General features: G+C 42.5%; 1 protein-coding gene across 3 annotated transcripts in view; it reads left to right on the plus strand.

Annotated features, from left to right (window-relative positions):
- SLC2A9 (solute carrier family 2 member 9) overlaps positions 1 to 23270 on the plus strand; it is a 168978-nt gene that overhangs the window by 50326 nt on the left and 95382 nt on the right. For all 3 annotated transcript variants that reach the window (XM_037898063.2, XM_043544649.1, XM_043544650.1), the window contains exons 6-7: positions 4684 to 4816; positions 18448 to 18623. In XM_037898063.2, coding sequence (XP_037753991.1) covers positions 4684 to 4816; positions 18448 to 18623 — 309 coding nt within the window. The remainder of the gene's footprint in view (positions 1 to 4683; positions 4817 to 18447; positions 18624 to 23270) is intronic.

Below are 23270 nucleotides of genomic sequence, written 5' to 3' on the forward strand. Positions count from 1 at the left end.
CTGTTTTACCTTGTTTTGGGAAGACATCATGGGCTCTAAATGGAAATAAGATGGGTTTTTGACCATTAAAAATGAAGAAATTATCTACTTCTAGCCGCCCACAAAGCAAAACAGCCAGTTACAATAGCTGTTTGCTTTGTAGTGTCGTCTTTTGTTTGATAAAGGTTTGTTATTCCATTAACAAGTGTGTTCTCAGTCTCCTTTACAGCAATTAAAATGGCTCTCTCATTTCATGATCAAATAAAACAAATAGACTACTGCTCATCCCATCTCAGTTTACTTCTACACTCCAAGCTAGGGATTGTGATTTCCCCTGCTCCTGTATACACCCTCTTGCTAGCTCTCATCGAGCTAACACAAGTGTAAGTAACAGTGGTTGCACTGGTAGCAGCAGTAAAGGCACAGCTGAGCTGTGCCCACTACAAACCTGCCCGAAACTGGTGGGTATGTACTCAGCAGGGCTCAGCTATGCCTCTGCTGCTGCTCCTCCCTGTATGTCACTGATCTGTATACTCAGGCTAGTATTTGGACATGGGCAGGGGAATCCCATCTCTAGCTCATAGTGTAGCGATAGCCATAGTTGGCTAGCAACTTCTGATGTTCCTAATGTAAATAAAAAGCTTCCCCCTCAAATTCCTTTCTTCCTGATTGCTTGAGAGGGAAAAAATGGGCCCTGCAGCATTTATAGTCGGGGGCGGGGGGGGGGGGGGTCCTGTTACAGAAAAATACTGAGACACAAACAGTTGAGAGTGGAGCTTGTTGGAAAATCTTTTTGTGGAAACCTGTGGAAAATTTTGACTTTTCAGTGGAAAATCCCAAACTGAAAATTTTGATTCAGAAATGCCACTGCTATGCCTCAGGAGAATTGTTGTTTGGGTATCCCATGTTCTCATTCTCCTCTAGGGGCTGGGCTCCCTGCCTGGGCTATGTCTCTCCGGATGAACCACGGTCTCCCCTCTGGCTAGACCCCTGGCCACAGTGCATTATGGGAGATGCTGTCCTTCTGAGGAACCTGGACCGTACAGGAGAATGCGCTCATGAGGCGCCCAAACTACAGCAACGGTGACAGCAATCCAAATCAAAACATTTTGTGGGGGGAGCAGGTATGGGTGTTCAGTTTTTGATAAAAGGTCAAAACTTTCCACAGAAAGTGGCCACTTTTCACTAAAAAAAATTTGTTTTGTTGAAAACCTAATTTTCCATTCAGAAAGATAGAAGAATGGCAGCTGGCTCTTGTCGAAAGATTTGGGCTCTGATTCTGCTGGAGAAATCATTTCCAAAGTACTTGGAGAGGTGCTCTGAGGGCTTGATGATGCAAGGTGCTGAGCACTTTGCTCCAATCCAGCCAAGCCTGTGAAAAGCACATAACTGAGCACACGTAGCCCTACTGAAATCTGAGCAGTTTGCTCCACACCTTTCAAGATCAAGTCTCTAATTAGAATGAATGAAATGAAATGAAACCACCAGTGATAGGCAGAGTGAAATCATACTTTATGATCATCTTAAAATGAGACCACTGCTAAGATTGTTATCCCAATGTTAATTACAGAATTAGAACATAAGACATTTTGGGAACAGAAGGATACCAAAAGGTCATTTTCCTTTTCTGAGTTAATGTTAATCCTGTTTTCTTGCTTTTTTCACAATACTCCTACATATTTCCATTATTTCTTCAAAGGGAAACCCAGATTTCCCTTGATACATTTTCTATAAACTGCCTTCCCCAGAAACCCTTCTTTTGAAGTACTTTTCCGTGGGTTCCCCATCTGCTTCTTGTTTTAAGTAATGACAGTATTCAGTGTCGTGATCAAATTTCAGTGACTTTCAAAGATTATTATGGAAGAAAAGTTAAATCTAAAATCCACTAAGGCGGTAACTTTTCATGAGGTCTCCTAGGTAGCTCCATACATTCTACTCTTGCAGCTGATTTTCTCCATGACTGAATGTCCATATGTTACATAATATCTTTGTAGACAAAGAGTCTAATATTGAACCCAGAGGACCTGAGTTTGGTATGCAAGGTTTCCACTTTCTTTTAAAATTATATTTCTCGGAAACATTATGGACAACGGCATGAATTTCTGATAATATTGATAGAAATTAGAGATGTGAAGGCTTTCTAGACCATCTTGTCTAGTTCCTTGCCAATATAGGAATCTTCCATACAGCAGTCCCTGGGCAGATGGTTCTCTCAAATGCCTTGTAATGTCCCGGTTTGAGAGCCTACTGATGGGACACTTCTCTTGTGATGCTATTCCAGTCTGATAGACTTCTTTCTAAGGATTTTCCCCTCCCCAATAGCCAGTTTACATTTTCCTTTGCTAAGTTTCATTCCATTATTACTAGTTATCCCCTCCCATTTCCTCAGATGAATTTAGGCAGTTTTGCCCTTGCATTGGTGCTCAAATAGAAATTGCCAGACTGGATGAGACCTGAGGTCCACCTGGTCCAATATCCTGCCTCTGACAGTGGCCAGCACCAGATGCTTTGGAAGGTGTAGGAACTATGCAATAGGCAGATGTGGGGTAATCTGACCTCTACATAGTCTCATCCTGGTTTCTAATAGTTAAAGATTGTCTTAATCACTGAAGCATGAGATTTAATAGTCATTCCCCCAAAATGTGTTTTAACATTAATGATGATAACTCTGAATATTCTTCTTCTTACCCATATAAACGCCCAATCCCTTTTTGAACCTTGCTAAGGTCCTGGCTTCAGTGATTTCCTGTGGCAATGAGATCCCCATTGATAACATGGAGGTGCTCAGATACTACAGTGATGAGTGTCATATAAGTACCTAGACAAATAAATATCTAGACTGGTGATGGAAGGAAAACATTTCTTTATTCATGTTCTTTTAGTTTGTTTCTTCAAGTGCAGTGTAATAGAGGAATCTTCCATTTGGTGTGATGTTATTCCTGTTTTATTGTTTACTGTCAAGTAATCTTTAAAGAATTTCACTGAAACTACAGTAAAATACCCTTTAAAATAATATAACTGACTGTAACATTTTAATAGCTGCAATGTTTAATAGTCACAGACTGTCAGTTCATAATAGCTTATGTAATACAGTATGAAATTATGAGCCTTATTACTAGGGAAAGTCCAAGATAAATTAGCATGTGATCATTTTTCTAACTCTTGGTGAATGTCATGCATGCATAATGCTGTTTAAATGTTGTAATAAAATCATAATGTTAGAATTAAGGCACATTTCTTATTCACTGTGCCAAGGAGTTATAAATAGACTTGGAAGTGCAGGTTAGATTAAAAGGTTTTCAATTACTTTGCTGTTCTGGTTTTTTTCCCCTCAGTCTTAAAGAGAGAGACAAAAAGAAAAATATAATTCCTTACACATTTTACTGTATTTTTAAAAAGAGAGCAAGGAAATGACTGAAAAAAAAATCAAAACAGGTTCTGTTGAGTTGTAGAGAGGAATGCTATTTGCTTGATAACTTCATTTTTCCCTTTAACAATTTTAGGTGAAAGAGAGAATAGTGATCCTGTACTCCTACCGTTTGAACCATTTCTTTTAGAAAATAATGTTTTCTAAATGCAAAAATATCTACAATATTAAATAGTATCCTGTATTTTTATAATTCAAAAATCTACTGTCTTATTAGTGCTGTGCTCTTGTGCTAGAGCTAGATAATTATAAAAATAAATATTTCATAGAACATAGCCAGATCATGACTCCAAGATAAGTGAAGAGAAGGGTAAGGATTATGGTGAATTGTGTTTTTGTGCCCTCTACTGGATGGAATTAGAACTGCTCAACTATATATGGAGAGCCAATACTGCTAAGGCAAAATTTCCTTTTAGTTAAAATAGTAGAGGCTTAGGATGACATCTGGACCCCATTGAAGTCAATGGGCACCTTGGTGTTTTGAGACAGGAGGATCTAAGGTGTACTCCTAGGGCCAGTGAAGTTCAGAATGGTCACGGTGTGCAGTGTAGTAGCAACCATGAAATTCTGGTCACCCACCAATTTGCTGCAGTATTATCTTGATTTTACACATGGCACAGAGATTGAGGTTGAGTTCGGTGTCTCAGTTCAAATCAGAAGTACCCCATTCTGAGCCCCATGCTCTGATTACTAGAAATAAAGAATATGCATTGGGAAAGTAGAATTTTTCCTAAATATAATTTTTGTCATTTTTATGAGGTGTTGAATGTGTTGTAGCCAGTCTGAATGATTTTTAAACAAGTAGATAGAACTAAGATGCCATGAGCAGTCATCTGTAACTATATAACCATTGTAATACTGTATTGCTTCCTAAAGTTGACAGGTGATATGGTGATAGGGTTTCATTGTGGTCATTTTGACTTTGTTAATATTGAGTCATTTTGGTTGTGGTTTGTAATATTAAAGGGAAGCAAAAGCATGCCATATATTTAACCTGTCCCAAGCCTCGTCCCAGCTCCCCTCCCCACTCCTCTTTTTCACTGATGCTCAGTTGACTTTTTTTATATTCTCTCTTCCTCTTTTTTCCCCCCCTCCTCTTCTCCCCGCACACAGAGGCTGTGTTCAAATCACTGGCTAAACTGAAATGGAAGAAGTATTACAATGTCCATTTCACAAAGTTATCTCAAAAGACACAGCTTGCTCCCTCAAAGCTATTTTTCATCTTGGCTTCACTAAAGGGAAACCTTACTAAATGTCATGTTTGCATCTGTTTGTAGGAATTTTGCTGGCCCTACTTATTTGGAGTGATTGCTGTTCCTTCACTGATTCAAGTTGGGATTTTGCCCTTTCTCCCTGAAAGTCCTCACTTCCTCCTACTCGAAAAGAATGACACAAGTGGAGCAGAAAAAGGTACAGGGTAATAATCATTTGCCCCATAGTATAAATGTTGATATTAAAGGGATGCTCGCTGGCAAGTAATTTTGAACATCATGCTTTCCGTAGCCTAAAAACTAAATATGATCTTATTAGTTTTTTCCCTTAACCATTTTTTGTGTAAGTGAAGTAGCTGCTGACTTGATTGATAACTGAAGACTTCTAATTATCCACAGAACAGGTACAGCATGGACAATGGTGGTGGAAGTTTTCCCACATTGCCATGTCATTCTGTCTCACCCTTTACCTGGCAGGATTTATCTTTAGGGGTGAAAGGAAGTTCATTCTCTAAGACCATTCATTGCCTAGGCTCTCAACCAACACTGCCAAAAAGGGATGCAGGGCTTTGTCCAGTAGTAGCTGGATTGAATTTATACATTTATGTAATTGTATGCTAGATAGCAGGTCTACTACAAATCTACGCCATATTTATTTAAAGGTGAAAAGCTTCAGTACCCTCTTACCACTTCCTGCTTCACATTCCAATCGTCCTTATTGGTACATAAACAAAACTGACTGTGATCAGAGGAGATGTGCCCAACTTTGGGCCAGATCAATGCTGAGATTTATAATAATCTTTTTTCCCTCTTAAAATTACTATTAGCTGGACAGATCAATTTGAAAATGCAACATATGGTTACAGCATAGCTGGGATGGATTCACACTTCAGGGTTCTTCTGCTAGATATCCTGACATATGGTAGCTCGGACAAACAATTGCAGGTGGAAAACAGGCAAGCAGAATTTTAGGGGTCACTTGGAAAGTGTGATCCATACATTTTGTGTATAAACCAGTATGAAGCACATGTTTAATTAAAGCATATCACCTGCTACTGTACAATAAGTACTATTAGGTACTAGCAAGTCACTTACCCATATCCACATGTCTTGGTGGGACTGCTGCAGGAACTTGAATATGGAAAGAGGAGTGCCCTTGAAGACCTGTTCAGAATAGGGTAGTATGGAAGAAGGCAAAAGAGATGGCTTGTGAGCGAAGCAGATGAGTGGGCAGATGAATTCAGCACTGTCAGTGGAGTGTGATTTGGAATTAGTGACAAAAAGAGACAAGGACAAATAAATAGAAAGGGTTAAGGCTATACAAAGGGAAAGTCAGGAAGCTTGAACTGGATACAGTGGAAGAGCTGCAGCCAATGGAGGGAATCAAGGAGAACAAGCATGACCTGATCGGATCAACAACCAAGGAAGATGATCTTTGTGTCAGCTTTTTCTGTGGACTAGAGAGGACAGCATGGGTGTTGGGAAGTATGTCTACGCTGCAATGTAAATCCAGGATCAGATTCTGGACTGAGCCAAACCCACTACCATCCATACGCAAATCTTTCTGACTCAGGTCAGCACCAGATCCTAGGACCCACCCATTGACACTTAGGTCCTGTCATTTTGCAGTATGGATGCAACTCAAGCCACAGACCCAGGTCAGAAGATCTGTGTAATGCAATATGGATATGTTAGGATGTTTGTGAGACCCAGGTCCAGAATTATAAAGCCAGGTTTACTATACAGTACTGTGAATACTCAAGTGTGGGCTTGAAATATTGAGTCCACAAGCATGGGTCTCATATCGGGGTTTACAAATTTATGGCTGCCATTAAATGTATATTTACTTGAAAGTATGTGTAACCCTTCTACCAGTCAGAGTTAGAAGCAGTAAGTACTCCAGATGTAACTGCCAGTCAGCAAAACGGGTGCAGCCACCCCCAGTGAGCAAGTAGTTGCTGGTGTCCCACTTGCTGGTCAGTTTGAAGGCTTTACCCTGGTCCAGTTTACGCTTCAGGGTTTCCATGTACAGTGAGTGGATAGCTGCCTTCAGGGTCCTCTCCAGCATGCCTCTGGCGCTCGGGGTGACGATGGTGTTGTTGTCGGACCTGATCTGCGGCATCCAGACTCCCAGCTCCTGGCGCTCCTTGCACCACTCCCAGCGGCAGTCGATGCGCTTCCCCAGACGACACATGGCATTGCAAGCGCGGGACCACAGTGAAGCAATGTTGCTCCCATCCCATCCGAATTCGCCATCCAGGGAACCGCTCAGGAAGCTGGCGATGTCTTGGTTGAAGGGGACTCTGCTGATCCGCTTCTTTGTCACGTCATGGAGGGCGTTCGCCGCGATGTTCCGTACCATGGCGTCGGGACGCATCAGCAGGCGGAAGGCGTGGGTGATCACCGCAATGTCACACAAGTCGCCCATGCGGGGGACATTGGCACTGCCATGCCTGTGGGCGATGTAGACCAGCTTGTTGCTGGCTCTCTGGGGAAGAAACAGCCACTTCTTCACCAGCTGCCGGACGATCTTGTCTGCCTTGTTGAGGGGTGCCTTCACCACGGCGGATCCCCTTAAGACAAACGAGATGTGGGGGATCAGGAAGGTGTTCAGGACGTTTATCTTCTGCCACGGTGCCAGCAGGGAGATGTCTATCTTGGTGGCATCCTGCAAGATCTCCTGGGTGTCTGCCGAACACGGAAACCCGTCGGCATGCTGGTATGCCTGCCCATCTGCCAGGGGGATGACGGGCTCACCCTGGGTCTGGAACCCCATCGTCTGCACAGAGTCCCTTTTGCTGCCGTTGATGTGGAGAGTTGCGCACTTCTTTGCATTGAAGCGGAGCCCTATCCAGTTGGCAGCTCAACTGGTGGCGTCTAGCATACGTTGGAGGCTCTCTGGGTCGTCCTCGGCCAGGACGCTCACCCTCTCACCATGGAGGTTGAAGCCATCTGTGCCATTGGAGATTGCTCTCAGCAACAGCTCCATGTCGAGGTTAAGGATGATGGGGCTGAGGGGACAGCCGTGCTTAACTCCGCTCCGGATCGGGATCTCGGCGGTCTCCCCTTCGACCGAGCGAATGGTGGTGCTGCATCCCTCGTACACCTTTCCAATCAAATGAAGGAAGTTCTCTGGCATCCTAAACTCCTGGAGCGTGGCAAAGATGTGGTGGTGGGGCATGGACCCAAAATTAGCCAGGTCAAGCCACGCTACCGCGCACTGCCTCCGCGCCCTTCTGGCCGTTTCGATGGTGGTTTGGAGGACGAAGTTGTGTTCATAGCAGCCCTTGCAGGACATGAAGCCTTTCTGCATGGAGCTGATGGCTCCCCCGCTCACCGACCACTCTGTGATCCTCGATGCCAGGCAACTGGCATATAGCTTGTACATCGTGGAGCAGAGGGAGATGGGCCTTCAATTGCTGGGGCATCCCACTTGCCTTTCTTATACACCAGTACCGTCATGGCCTTCTTCCAGGAGCTGGGAGTCCGGCAGAATCACTTGCACTGGTTGAAGAGCGTGGTGAGGTCCAGGCAGCCAGGATCTCGCTTTTTCAGGAGGCTGTAGGGGATGCTGTCTTTCCCAGGAGCTGTGTTTTTTGTTTTTGAGAGTCTGGCCATCGCTTCCTTGGGTGTATAGTCAGTCTCCAGGACACCTGCTTCGTCAACATGGGGCAGGGGGTGGAGGAACTCTGGGCGCTGCACGTCATCCTGGGCTATGCGGTTGAATACATCCTTGAAGTAGCTGTAGAGACACTCAGATGGGATCGTGCAGTAGGGTGAGGGCCCATCTAGGATCTCCCTCATGGCCTTGGAGCAGTTCGCCTAGTACAGCTTTTGGATCCTGGAATCCACTGCTGGATCGTAGCGGCGGTAATTGGAGAAAGATGGAAAGATACTACAGTGATGGAAGCTCTGGAGATGCATGTAATAACAATACAAAAATGTTGAAGAGTTGGAACAGAGGGTGGCAGTGGGGAACAGAGTGCTGGGTCAGAAAGAGGGAACGAGAGGAACTTACTGTCTTGGTAATTGTCTTACCGCTTAGATTGTAAGCTCTTTCGGGCATTGACCATATTCTTGTACAGCACCTAACACAATAGGATCCTGATCTATGACTGGGTCCCTTATACCCTGCTGCAATACAAATAAATAATAATAATAATAGTAATTGTGATGTGGTAGGGAGAAATTTGTCAGCTCTAGAAATTAATTGTTCAGCTAAAGAACACTCCAAAGAAAGCTTTCTAAGTATGCTGTTTGTAATTGGGAAAGAATAGCCCTGAGCAAATAATTAGTTTCAGTGCAGCTGTGATGATGTGTCCTATAAATGGGTAAAGGAATTCAATGAGCATTCTAACTTGCAAGAAAAAATATTAGCATGTGTTAAGTGTCAAATAATTTTACACATCGTGTCACATTAGCATCTACTGGTCATATATAAAACCGTTTCTCTAATATGTTCAGTCATACATTAAAACACCCACACTTATGAAAGAAGGAATACAGCAAGTACTTAAAACTGCTTCCATGCTGTAGCACTGCCAGACCTCTTTGGTAAGAGATACGATATGTGTATTTTTGAATTTTCAAAGGGATGGATTTGAGTTGATGATGTTTGATATGGTGAAGGAAAAAACAAAAGTGGCTATTTTTGGACAAAGCCACTGAAACTATTTGGGTGGGAGACATCGTGAAGCCAAATTCACAGCTAGCACAAATAGTTGCAAATCCATTCACTTAAATGGAGTTGCTAATGCCTACATCTATGGTGAATTATTTTATTTATTTATTTATTTATTTATTTGATTATTTATTATTTGTCTTATTCTATCCCTAATCATGGACCAGGACTCCATTGTGCTAGGTCCTGTACAAACAGAGCAAAAAGGAGTTTACAATCTAAGTATAAGACGAGATAACAAAGAAGTCGAAGAAGGCTGGTAGGGGATGGTCTCCTGCTCCCCACCAGGGGAAGGATGAGGCTGGGGGCGAGCTAAGACCCGTGCTGGGCAGCTCATCTCCCCCATTGGGAAGCTGGGCCTCTGCTGACATGGAGCGATGCAGCCCACCCCATTCTTGCCTGGAAGCCCAGACACAGAGGTGGGCCTTCCTCAGCTTCAGGCTACGCAGGAGATCTGGACCCTCCCAGTGCCGCCCACACCGGCCCCGGCAATGCCCAGACCTCCTTGGGACCTTTCAGTCTGCCTTCACCCCAACGGTACCGCTCCCCATTGCGGGGGACATCCTGTCACCATTCACCCACTCGAAGCCGTCATGCCTTGGAGTTAGGGAGGCAAACGCATTGGAGCCCTCTACTGTCACCGGACCGTGGGCATCAGCAGCGGGATTCGAGGTGGACTTCACTGGTTACCTTGGCGCAGACCCACGGAGGCACACGCTCCCTGGCAGGAACATCTGGACCGGCCCTTAACGTCATCGGAACGCCGTTCCTGGGAATAATTGGAGGACCGCAGCTGTGGGTCCTGCCAATGATCCCCAAGACAGATGTCACCATATTCGGGGAGATCCGCGCAGCCCGCGATACTTCTAGATCCCGCTCCTCATCCTGTTACCGGTCTCGAAGTGCGAAGTATGGACCGCTAGTTTCCTCTTGTGGATCCTCCGAATGCCACCGGTCACCAAGGTCCCCACAGAAATGCACATCCTGCTCGGACTGGTCCTCCTCTAGATGTGACCATGATTATCGCCAGGCACTGGGTCGCTGCTCCAGTGGATCCGGATCACTGGGCAGCAATCGCTCTGGATATGGCTCCACATCAGCAGGGCAGCCACCCAGACCACCGGTGTCACCTGCATTGTTGGTACTGAAACCTGCCCCGAGGCTCTAGGCCCAGTGGCCCAGCCCGTGGTGCCCCTAGAACCGTTGGGGTTCACCCTGCAAGTCCATGTGGACCAAGGGGAACAGCCTGCTGGACCACCAGTGGATGTCGTGGAACCTGCGGTACTGGCCGCCGCCTCCTTGTCACCGGACGAGGCCATCACGAAGCCCCCTCATCCTGTTCCACCAGATGATGCTAAGGCGCACCAGGAGCTGTTAAAGAGGGTCGCATCCAACCTTGGTCTGCAGGTGGAGGAGTTGGAGGAGCAAATGGACTCCCTGTTTGACGTCCTCTTCTCCATAGCCCCTGCTAGGGTGGCTCTTCCCCTTCACGAAGGGGTATTGAAGATATCCAGCGCCTGGTGGCAAACTCCCTCCTAAGGAACTAAAGTTTCACATGATCTCCCTGGCCTCCATTATCCCCTCCCTGGATCTGGGACACCGGCTTGCCACCCTCGACCTGAAAGACACATACTTTCACATAGCAATCTTCCAGGACACAGACGCTTTCTCCGTTTTACAGTTGGCTTGGCCCACTACCACTTTGCGGCCCTTCCATCTGGCCTGGCTACAGCACCAAGGGTGTTCACCAAGTGTATGGCGGTTGTCACGGCCTACCTTAGGTGTCGGGGCATCCAGATTTACCTTTACCTCAATGACTGGCTGGTCAAAGGCAGCTCTAAGGCTCAGGTCCAATGCGACGTCACTATACTACAAGCCATGTGCTGCTCCTTGGGACTACTGGTCAACCACAAAAAGTCCAGTTACTTCCATCCACGAGACTAATTTACTTGGCCAAGTGGATGAGGTTTTCCCGCTGGGCATCTGAGTGCGGCATTTCTCCCTCGCGTTCTTCAGTGCAGTCCATCTTGGACTACTTACTGCAATTCAGGACCCAGGGCTCTTCCATGAGAGTGCACCTTGTGACCATCTCCACATTCCACCAGCCGATCCAAGGTCAGATGGTCTTTTCTCATTATTGTCAGGTTCCTGAGGGGCCTCGAGGCTTTACCCGCAGGTATGGGCCCCTGTCCCGCAGCGGGACCTTAACCTGGTCCTCTCCAGGCCTGCCTTTTGAGCCACTGGGCTCCTGCTCCCTTTCCTACTTGTCCTGGAAAGTCATTTTCCTGGTGGTGGTGACATTGGCGAGATGAGTCTCCGAGATTAAGGCCTTGACCTCAGAACCACCTTACACAGTGTTTTATAAACACAAGGTCCAGCTGCGTCCCCACCCAGCCTTCCTTCCTTTCACATGAGCCAGGACATATTCCTGCCTGTGTTCTGTTCCAAGCCACACAAGACTGCTGAGGAGAGGCATTTGCATGTGCTGGATGTCCAGAGGGCCTTGGCTTTTTACTTGAATCATACCGAGCCTTTCCGTAAATTGACCCAGCTCTTCATTGCTACGGTGGATAGGATGAAGGGCCTTCTGATTTCTTTGCAGAGGATTTCCAATTGGATCACCTCTTGCATAAAGACCTGTTAACGAGCTAGCAAAGGTCCCTCCGCCGCTGATCCTCAAGGCCCATTTGACTAAAGCACAGGCGTCTTTGATGGCCTTCCTGGCACACATCCTGATCCAGGACATCCTGTAGAGCTGTGAAGTAGTCCTCAGTCCACACGTTCATGTCTCATTACACCATCACTCAGCAGGCCAGAGATGATCCTGGGTTTGGCAGAGCTGTATTACAATCTGCGGAGCCGTGAACTCCTACCCGCCTCCACGGGGACTGCTGGAAGTAACCGAATGTGGAATGGGCATGAGCAAGCACTCTAAGAAGAAAAGACAGTGACCTTTTCCGTAACTAGTGTTCTTCAAGATATGCTACTCATGTCCATTCCACGACCCGCCTTCCTTCTGCACTGTCGGAGTTTCCGACAAGAAGGACGTAAGGGTTGGGGGAGCCAGAGGCGCCCCTAATAGTGTGCAATCCGGGCGCCACTCCAGAGGGCTAGATTAGGAGCTCTGTTTTAACCACGTTTAGCTTGAGGTGACAACTAAACATCCACAAGGAGATAACACCTTTCATCTTTACTTGTATTTCATTTTAGGCACTCTAAATTTGTATTCACAGAAAATAGATATTGTAATGGCTGCTATTTAGTGTTGTGTGGAAAATTCATTATGAAACCCATATACCATACCACCCTGTTTTGCAAACCTTTCCTGGGTCTATTTTCAAGGGAATTAGGCTAGGGTTCTGGTTCTGTGTGCGCACCATGGGAAACTGGAGACAAAACCAGGTGAAGGTCGAACCACAAATGATAAGAGAAAATTCAACGCAAGAACTATGACCCTGATCCTGCAAGGAGTTTCATGCAGGCACAGCTCCCGTGTATGTGAGAGGAGTACACAATGAGTTGGCTGCCTTAGCTTTTAACTTCAGTTATATTTAATAAATCAAAATAGGAAGTCCCAGATTTATTTTTAAACTTTGCCACAGTTTGCTTATAAATGTACTAACAGCCCCCTATGCCCTCAGTAAATGTTTCATCTCTTGCTCCTATTTTAATAGGTATATAGTCACCAAGGCACATCCAAATTATCCTTTTTGGCTACTAGCTACCCTAATAAAGTCAGTGTTGTGTGCAAATATTAATTTTCACTTTGCCAAATATTTTGCTGCAAAGCCGAAATGGTAACAAGGTTCACGTAACTGGGAGAGGAAATAACTTTACATTCCATATTCAAAGGTCTGTGAAATTGGATAAACTTCTGTGGAACATGATGTACAATCAAAGCTCTTAGTGAGGAAAGAATTAGACATCTGATATGTCTGCTACTGCATGGAAGAGAAAGCTAATGTTATCCAAAATGAATTTAATATTAATAATTTGCACCTATGTGGCACCTTTAGTCCAAGGTACACATACTGTTTTATAAACATTTAATGAGTTGTACCTAGCCATACCCTTGGGAAGCAGACCATTATAGTACTTATATGGGTGTTTCCTTTAGAGGACCTGAGTATTGTAATCACCACTACTATCTCTATTTACCACTTCCCCCTCGTGTCCTTCGTGTATTTCTCTTTCAAGCCTCTTGGCACTTTCTCCCACACAGCTCCTGTGTTTGTAATATTGTCCCCAACATGCAACACAACAACACTTTCCTCCTTTAAGTTCCTTCTCAAAATTCACCTCTTTTTTTGGTCTCTACAGCAATGATTCTTGCCCCTTCACAATCTTGGAAACGTTACAGCCAAGATTATCAAAAGCAATTAGCGATGTTTGAGTGCCTAGCTTGAGCTGCCATAAACTGGTCTGATGGTTGGAGGCAGGATGCTCAGCATCACTGCAAGCATATCTGTGCCACTCTGACCCTTGCCTCTACAAGTGTTCTGATGGTAGTCCATTGTGTGCAGATGGAAACCTTGGCTAGGACTGCGAACAGAACTGTAAATTTGTGATGATGGGCTTTGTGGTATGTGCACCTGGAGACTAACAACTAGATTAAGACACCAACTCGTTTCTTCGCTAATCTGAGATGAATTTGAGCTAGTGGTTTAGAGTTGAAAGTTTCCATGTCCTATTACCAATCATTATGGTTCTAGCATTTGAGTGTAAAGTATCTGGCACATAGTTGCCCGAGAGAGATGAAAGACCAGAGGGAAAGAAGTCTAAGAGATGCCAGAGGAATAAGCCCTGAGTCATTATGGCAAAACAGGAAAGAAGTGAAAATAAAGCCTTCCTATAAAGATAAAAAGCCAGCCAGCCACAGATGGAAAAGTAAGTGTTCCAGGTGGGGTAAAAGTGAAACAAATCATTCCTTTTTGCCAGGACAAAAATTGCCATTGCATGCAATTCCAACAACTCAAATTAAAAAATTTAAGTTAATAAAATTAGACATAACTGACTGAAAAGCCCCATTACTGCACACTGGCCATCTCCCTGCCAGTGCAGGATTTATTTCCTTCAGTTTATCATCTTTGTACTTTGCTGAGTTTAAATGATGCGAGTGTCTGAGCTTTCTACCACTTCTCCAGGCATATTCTTCCTTAGTCAAGCAGGCTTGAAAAATCCTACCAAATAATGTTATTAACTTATAAAATTATATTTCTGACATTATTGGAATCGGGGGGTTGGAGGAAATTTCAGGATAAGTGTTGAGTAACACGAAATCTTGTTAAATCTGCTGGAAAGGATATAGCATTGTACAAGTGTGCTCTATACTATGCATTAATGTAGGGAAATAGTGGTTTGTTAGCATTCATTGATTTACTGGTGTTTCAAGTATTTGTGATGTTTTGCTGTTGGCAGTTACATCTCTATTCTGAACTGCAGGGAGGGAAAGGAAAATGCTTTTTTTTTCTACCTTGTGCTCGATTAATCATTTTTTGTATTAACAATTTTTGACTTCCTCCTCTGGTTAGAAATATACCAAACCCCCTGTGCAGAGTGGACAGATTGCTTCCTTTTTACTTGACTGCACCTGTATTTTGACTGCATGCCCTACAGGGATGTTGAGAGTTCTGAGAACAGGAAAAATGAAGAAAATTGTTCACTGACCTGATTTACACCAATAAAAAAATAAAACAGATGCATTAAAAATATGTTGTACTTCTAATTACCTTCCTTATGTGTTGTTCTTCAATATTACCATCCTTAACAATAAAGAATATAATATGGAGATAGGTAGGTCGGTCATTAAATATACTATACCTAGATTTACTTCTACTTTTACAGTTTATACCAGGTTCTACATATATTACAATAATTTAAACAAGAATTAATTACATCATTTAAAAAGTATAATTCAATGAATTATAATTTGTCCATGAGAAAAGGACACTTCCTTGGCCCCAATCACAAAACAGTTAAGATTTGTTTATTAACCTACCTCTGCTCTAAAGACCTGCATAATTAGATGAATCTAAGCAGTGTGCCAGAAGGTTTAAAAAATAGCCTGGTCTGTGTTGCACCAAAGGGAAAACTGTGAGTTGCAGAAGAAAAAGCCCTTTAGGTATAATGCTCTGCTAGCAGCCCCCTTTCTTCCGAATGAAGTGGGATCCTGCACGGATGCCTCTCTTGGTACCAGGGATGGTAGAATGGAGCATTGAGAGATGATGTCTCTTGAGAATGCAGCTCTCAAAGTAGTTAGGTTAAAGCTAATGACCCAAGATTTTCAAAAGTGACTACTGTTTTTGTTTGCCTCCGTTTTGGGTGCCCAGCTTGACGCACCATATTTTCAGGAAGTGATCAGCAACCACCCCTGAAAATTAGGCTCTTTAAAGGGTCTGTCTACACTTCAATTAAAGACCCATAGTTGGTCCATGTCAGCTGACTCAGGCTTCTGGGGCTCAGCCATGGGGCTGTGTAGATGTTCGGGCTCGAGCTGGATTCCAGGCTCTGGGATCATGCGCTGGGAGAAGGTCCCAGAGCCCAGACTTCACCCTGAGCCAGAATGTCCACACCACAGCCTCACAGCTTATGACCTACAAGCCCACATCAGTTGACACAGGCCATCTGCTGGTGTTTAGTTGAATGTAGACAGACCCTAAGAGGTCTCAAGTTGGGCATGAAAAAAATGGAGGTGTCCAAAATTGCTAGACAGTTCTGAAGATTTTGGCTAGGTCCTTTTTAATTCCATGAGAACTGAACTGGTAGCTAACGCAGGTCCTGGAACATTGATATTATGGGGTTTTTGTTTGATTTGGGTGACGTTCTTAATAACATTGAAATTCCACAGTATGGCCTATTTCTTTGTTGATAATGCTACAGTCCAGGAATTTTAGACCTTAAATGGAATGTGGGCGTTTCAATTGTCATGACTCAGTGTATCTGTCTTTATTAGATATCCAAGTCCTTTGTACGGTCTAAAAGAGTGGCTGTGCACATTATGCCTCTGTAGATAATACTTTGCAAAGCTGTGAATAAGCCAAAAGTCCGCTTTTTTCTTTCTCAGGAAAATCAAAGCAACGCTATCACTTTCCTTCCTAATAAAATAATAATAACTGCTATTATTTCCTTAAAAGGAGGAATTTTAAGTGGCCTGCTGAGTAAATAATTGTTTTTGAGACTTGCTTCCTACAGCGTTCAGAACAGCCTGGTTACAGGAGCCTTTATAATGCAATTGATTCTCTGTAGCAGAAATAATTCCAAGGTGTCAAACATTTAAATATATGTTATGAAGCCAACCCCCAGGATATGTTCTTGGAGATTTTAATAAAAATATCAGCAATTTATAGCACACCCATAGGACGACTTCAAAATTAAGGGTTCTTTGAAAAGTGACTAATGCTTCTGGAAATGTTTTGTGCATGAATGCAGTAGAAAGCTCTTATTGTTCACAGCGAAAAGTTAATGCAGTAAATCATCACACATTGTTATTGCATCAAGGTGGTTTAGGTTTTTTGTTTTTTGGCTGATGCATGTTAATGAGGTATAAACACTGACATAAGGAAAGTGGCATGAATTAGATTCCCAGTTTTCTATGTATGGGAACTGGGAAAATACTAACTGCTTTCGGTAATTCTTTCCAACCATTTAATACACCAAGGAGTTGAATCCTTGGCTGTAATCTGTCTACATAAAGAAGTTGTTTATTGTTTTAGGAAGGGTAAAATCTTTCAGCCCCAAATGTATGTTCTTTCTTGGCTTATAATAATTGCACCTTTCTGCTTTTTCTCATTACTTTTCAGTCTGTTTCATCTTCAGAAACAAAGTCTCTTGATCTCATTGCTACTTGCATTTGTTAGGTGGGATTTTCACCCATTTGCTTGGCCTAACACCGCTCTCTTTAAAGTCCATGGTAAAACTCCCATTAACCTTCATGGAACTGAGTTAGGCTAGTGCTTTGGAAAATCCCTCCTTTGTTCTGGATATTGTGGTGATAGGTGCTAGAGAGATACCATAGGTACATTGGATGCATAGATCTCTGTTACAATCAATGTTAAATAGTTCTGTGTGAATTCCAGACTTCCTCCTAAGTTTTTTCTCTTCTTTAATGTAAAGAATCTGTATTGTATTGTAACATAAACAGAGAGAAGGGGAGGAGGGAGAATGTATTGGCACACAAATACAGATGCTATGTAACTAAAAGTGTTTATATGCTGTACATAAAATGACCTCTTATTTATTTTAATTTAAATAAATGTTCATTTAATTCAGACATTAAGGCTCTTTCCTGTGAAAGCAGGGGGCAATTGCCTCTAGTGCCTCCACTGATCAAAATGGCTGCACTATCACAGAGCTGGAGAGGTGGGATTTTCAGGTCACTAAAGTTCCAAATCATTTGGGACTCGATGGGAGCGAGATTAGTCTCTTAAAAGGTTACCTTCTTGAGGCAAGGACCCTGTCGTCTTATTTATCAGTCAAGCTCCATGTAAGTCTTTGTAGCTGTAGGTTAAATTAATTCTCTCTTCCTATATATCTTTGCCTCCACAACTGTTTCTTTTTAAATCACATCTTTAAATGTCCCACTTCTCCCTTTGCTATGCATTGTAATGTAGTTTTCCCCTCTGCTTTTGGTCTTCTGACTAAAACCTTGCCTATGCTACCAAAAATTGCCATTCTGATGAATGGTGTCAACAGGTGCTCAACTGGTTGGCTACACGGGTAGTCAGGACCAAATGAGGTGTTCAGCACCACTTGTGAAATCCTGGTTAAAATTTCCTTCAGTTTACATTCTCCATTGTCTTTTGTATTGTTTTGACTTGGTAAAGTATTTTGGAGATAGAATTTGTATGAAAGACGCAAAATAAAAGAAAGTGACTGATCTTGCAAGATGCTGAATGGCCTCGACGGCCATTGCCTTCAGCTGGAGTCGAGCAAGCTCAGCAGCTTGCAGGACTGGGCCCCAAAATTGTATTCCATTGTAGTGATGATGGTGAGCTAGGCCACGCTTAATAAAAAGGGAGCAAAATAGCTACACTAAAGAGGTGAAAAACATTGTGTGTTTTTAAATGTATTCAACCTTTGCGAAACTCACCTGTTTTTTAAAATAAAGCATATTAGGTTTCTTGCTAAGGTATCCGATTGTCCATTTGCAGCATTCCAGACCTTCCTTGGGAAAGATGATGTGTCTCATGAATTAGAAGAGAGTGAAGCACAGAGAAATGTTAAATTAGAGTCTGTCCTTCAACTTCTGAGAAACCGCTCTGTACGCTGGCAGATCATTACTGTGATCATCACCATGGCCTGCTACCAGCTCTGTGGGCTAAATGCTGTAAGTATTCCTTTTCAGTATCCAGCCTGCTAATGGGTCACATCTTTTGTTAATCAGTATTTATATGTTCTCGTACTTGACTATTTTCATAATTTATCATTTCTCTGCTATTCCTCATGATGGTGTCCCTAACCTCTGTTTGCCAGAAGCTGGAAATGGACGACAAGGGTGGATCACTTGATGATTACCTGTTCTGTTCATTCCCTCTGGCACACCTGACATTGTGTATGCATTGTTCTCTCTCTCACACTCTTTCCCCGCTCCTTCCCCCCCTCCCCCCCCATTCATAGTGGCAATTCACAGTCATTCACTTTTACAATTTTGGGGTTTGGTTCAACCCGACCAAATTTTTTTTAACTGCCAGTGAACTGAAAAATCAGTTATTTGCTCAGCTCTAATTGGGGTCTCCTGGGGGTAACATTTTCACAAGTGACTTAGGCATTTAGAGGCCTAAGTCCCTTTGATTTTCAGTAAGACTCATGCTCTTAGGAGCATAAGTCCCAGTTTGCAAAAGTGAGCCTTTAAGGGTCTATCTACACTACAGCTGGGAGCAAGGCACCTGCCCAGATAGACAGACTCATATTAGCAGGGCTCATGCTAGAGTGCAAAAAATAGCGGTTTGGCTCTTGCAGCCCTGGCATAGGTTCAGAATAGCCACCTGAGCTAGGATTCAAGGGGCAGGATGGGCATGTGCACAAATGCCTTGTCCAAGCCTCCCTTAGTGCTGCAACGTCAACGTTGCTGTATTTAGCACGGTAGCGCAAGTCTGTCTATCTAGACTGGGAGGCTCACTCCTAGCTGCAGTGTGGACATACCTTAAAAGTCACGTAGGCACTTTTGAAAATGTTACCTAAAGTGATTTGTCTAAGATCGTACTGCAGAATAATGAACTGGAAATGTAACCCAGGTAACAGAAAAACTTATCAACACATACGAAAAAGAAGTCTAAAAGATTTTCTTCAATTTTTAGGATACACTAGAAAAAAACTAGCACAGTAGGTATTGTTTTCTTCTAACTGCAAGATTTCAGTGCTAATGACAGGGTTTTTTGTTCCTTGTTGTGGATATTTTGAGATGAAATGAAATGGAATTATCTTGTCACGCATTCTTTGTTACAGTTTATCAACTCAATTTATAAATGAAATAAATGACACCTACAGTAAGTAACACAGACTAATAAAGTTATGTGCTTCCATTGTTTAAAAAATCCCATAGATATATTTTCAGGGATATAAGGAGAAATGTGTGACTTTTGGCATATTTGAAAGACCAGAATTGACCAGCTCCAATGAAATATGACATGCTTTAAGAGCAAAACACCATATCTTTCCTGGTAGGGTGTAATTTTTTTAAAACTATTGTACATGTTCCAAAACTAATGCAGCATTTATTTTAGGTAGGCACATTTTGAAATCAAGCTCCATATAGAAATATCAATTGACAGTGCCCTGTAGTCGTAGGAATTAGGTATTTTTATCTCATTTTTTGGTTTGTTTCTTTTTCCATATAATTCTGCCAATTATGTAAAATTTGTTACACAAGTTGAGTTTTGAATTACTGATTTTCTAGTTAAATTATTATTATTGTAAAACCTTCTGAGATGCCTGCAAGAAAGGTGCTGTGTAATAAAAATTGGCTGAAGTACATACTGAATCACTGTTTCACTTGCTTTGTTATGCCACTAAGAACTTAAGACATTCTAAGAAGAGGGTAAGGTACCTGGACATACCTGCTGCTGCTTTTCTTTGGTTGATGTCAATTTTATAGCCCTCTCTACTCTTTTCCTGCAAAATCAAATCATAGCCAAATTCAGCTCTGTGATATATTTACTGGGCTTCCATTGTGGTAAATGGAAATCATGTACATGTTCAATGACAGTTTTGCCCCAGCTGTTTTTTTTAACGTAATTACACTATTTGCATCAATCATATTTCACAGTAACTTATCCAGTATATTCATTTCTCACTTGGGAAATATGTCTCCTTGAATTCCTTATTTAAGACTAAATTCAGGAAGGTATTTAAGCACAGTCCTAAATTTAAGTGGATGCATACTTCCATTGATTACTTAAAGTTAGGAACATGGTCAAATACTTTGCTAAATCAGGACCGTGCTTCTGTACATATGCATACCTGAGCTTTGAATTCTTCACCAGTATAAACATCCACTGTAATCTTGAAAACGTAATCAGAGACTTAGTTTGAGGAATGCTAAGCATTTCTGAAAAAATCTCTTGGTACACAGAAAGTGTCCTCACACCTAGGCATATGTTGGAATCCTGTTATCTAGTGGAAATTGCCATTTTAATGTCTATTGGAATCTACAGATTATTCATCATATAGGAGGGCACAAAGAGCAAGCAGGTTCTCTTTCTTCCTTATAGGATCTAAAAGTAGAACAGTGCAAGTATATGATGTCTTGCATGGTGTATACTGTTTTCTCAGATTGGGCCTGATCCAAACCCCACTGAAGCCAGTGCAAATAACTCCAATTGATTTCAGTGGATTTTGGATTAGGCCCCCAGTTGGGACAATGGGACTGAGAGAGAAAGATGCTACTGTCCTTTTGGCAGGAAAATAAGATTGTGCGCATGTAGGCACCCAACCTCTCCTGGTGCAGGTTTCTTGAGATAACGTTGTTTTAATTTTGAGAGAGAATTAAAAAATAAGTATAGCCTTTTGTTTCTCAACTATGCAACCATTATTCTTACAGACTTGACATAACTTCCAGTGGAATCCCACTGAAATCAGTGGGACTATGTGGCAATCAGGATTTGGCCCATGAGCAAGTATTTTGCCTACTTAGTCGCAAGCACTCAATAAATCCATTCTCACACAGACACAGTATTTTAAGTGGATTAACATTTTTCTCTGATTTCATCTGAGAGTTCTTTACAATGTGAAAATCCTTCATAATATTAAACTCTCAGATCCAGCTGGCCTGTGGTGGCCTACTAGCCAGGCAGGGCTTGCCATATGTCTTGCCCAGATGGGTGTGTCAGAAAAAAGATTGGACTGATCCTTCCACATTTATCCAAGAGCTTTAGATCATTCCCAGGGGAGATTACCAAGTAGCTGCCTTCTGTAATTGTCCAGCTGGTATCTTGAGGAGTATATCTAGCAATTATTCCCTTCTAAGGTTTTATCTTGTAATAAAAAATCTCACCATTTAATTCCACCAAGTACATTATTTTCTAGATGCATCAGAAACTATAATGAAGACATTGATGATCATACTACTAGATGTAATTATGGTGAATCATTAAACAATCAATCACAGTATTCAAAAGAAAGCTATATTAGATCTACTAGTTAATAAAAAGTTGTATATGATAAATCTATATACCATGGACAAGGAATTAACTTCAAAATATAAATTAATAATAAAGTATCTCAGCCCTAAAGTACACATAAAACTAAATGAAGTGAATATAATTTCTCATCACTGGTGAATTTGATCTGTTCCTTTTCTCTCCTGCTTCATCTTTAATATAATTAATTTCAAACTGCTTAACATACACCATGTGGAACTTTAAGATAGAATTTTGAGGGATAAAAAGTTTCTGATAGACAATCAACAAAGATTAACTTTATTCTGTAAATTATGTTTAAGGGCAAAGATACTGAAATATTTTATCCAGATTACTAAAATAAATCATTGGCACTGGTTATTCTTCTCTCAAACAGTTATTCCTTGGCATGTGAATTGCACAGGGACATGAATGCTCCCTTTGCTCTTTGTTTCTGCCATGTCTAGTTGAGCTGAACCATTTTTTAATAGAATCATATTGTCCACGGGTCAGAATTGGGTGAACAAGATGGTAATACTCTTCTAAGCTCCACCCACACAAGGCACCAAGTCAGAATGTGGTGTCACATACTCTCTGGGCTGCTTGGGTTCAGACACCCTCACTAGGATCCCTTAAGACCCATGTGCTTTGGTGGACTTCTCAGGCTTGACTTCCCCTCAGTGAGGTTCATATGCCCCACTGGGCTTATTAAACTTAGCTTCCCTTTGAAGAGGCTTTGGTCGTCTGTGGCATCTTGTTTGGAGTGGGAGGATTGTCAGTCTCTCCCAAGCCCATTCACTCAACATGCCAAGATGTTGTTTATGGCTTTCATTTTCAATATGGCAGGTGACGGGCTTTATTTTAGAGACTTCACATCCTTCTAGCAATCCGTTATTTTTCTCCTTCTCTGGTAATCAGAGACATCCCCTCTCTCTGTCTGCCAGATGTTTCTGCTTTATGGTAGAACCGCTAATCACATTGCATGTTTTGGCATCTGATTTTCTTTGTCTCATTTCCTTCTGTCCAAGAATCTCAGATTTCAAATAAATGTTTACAGTTTTCACTTCTCTGAACAGTAGCTGATGCTTTAGTATTGCCCAGACACATTATTTTAAAGCACAAGCACATTACATGGTGTACGACCGTCTAGGTAGAAAGCAGTCCTTATTAACGGTAGAAAATACAAATCAGCTTCATCCAGCCCTTCCCAAAGATCTATTGGCCTGCAGAGGTTTTAGAATGTGCCATGTTTCTGTGCTGTCATTTACTTGCCAAGGGCCATATTCATCAAGATACTGAATGCCTTTGATTGACTTGTGGGCCACTTGCGGGCACTCAGTGTAACCCACTGGTGAATG

The sequence above is a fragment of the Chelonia mydas genome, chromosome 4 (genome assembly GCF_015237465.2).
Source record: "Chelonia mydas isolate rCheMyd1 chromosome 4, rCheMyd1.pri.v2, whole genome shotgun sequence".
NCBI classification, from domain to species: domain Eukaryota; kingdom Metazoa; phylum Chordata; order Testudines; family Cheloniidae; genus Chelonia; species Chelonia mydas.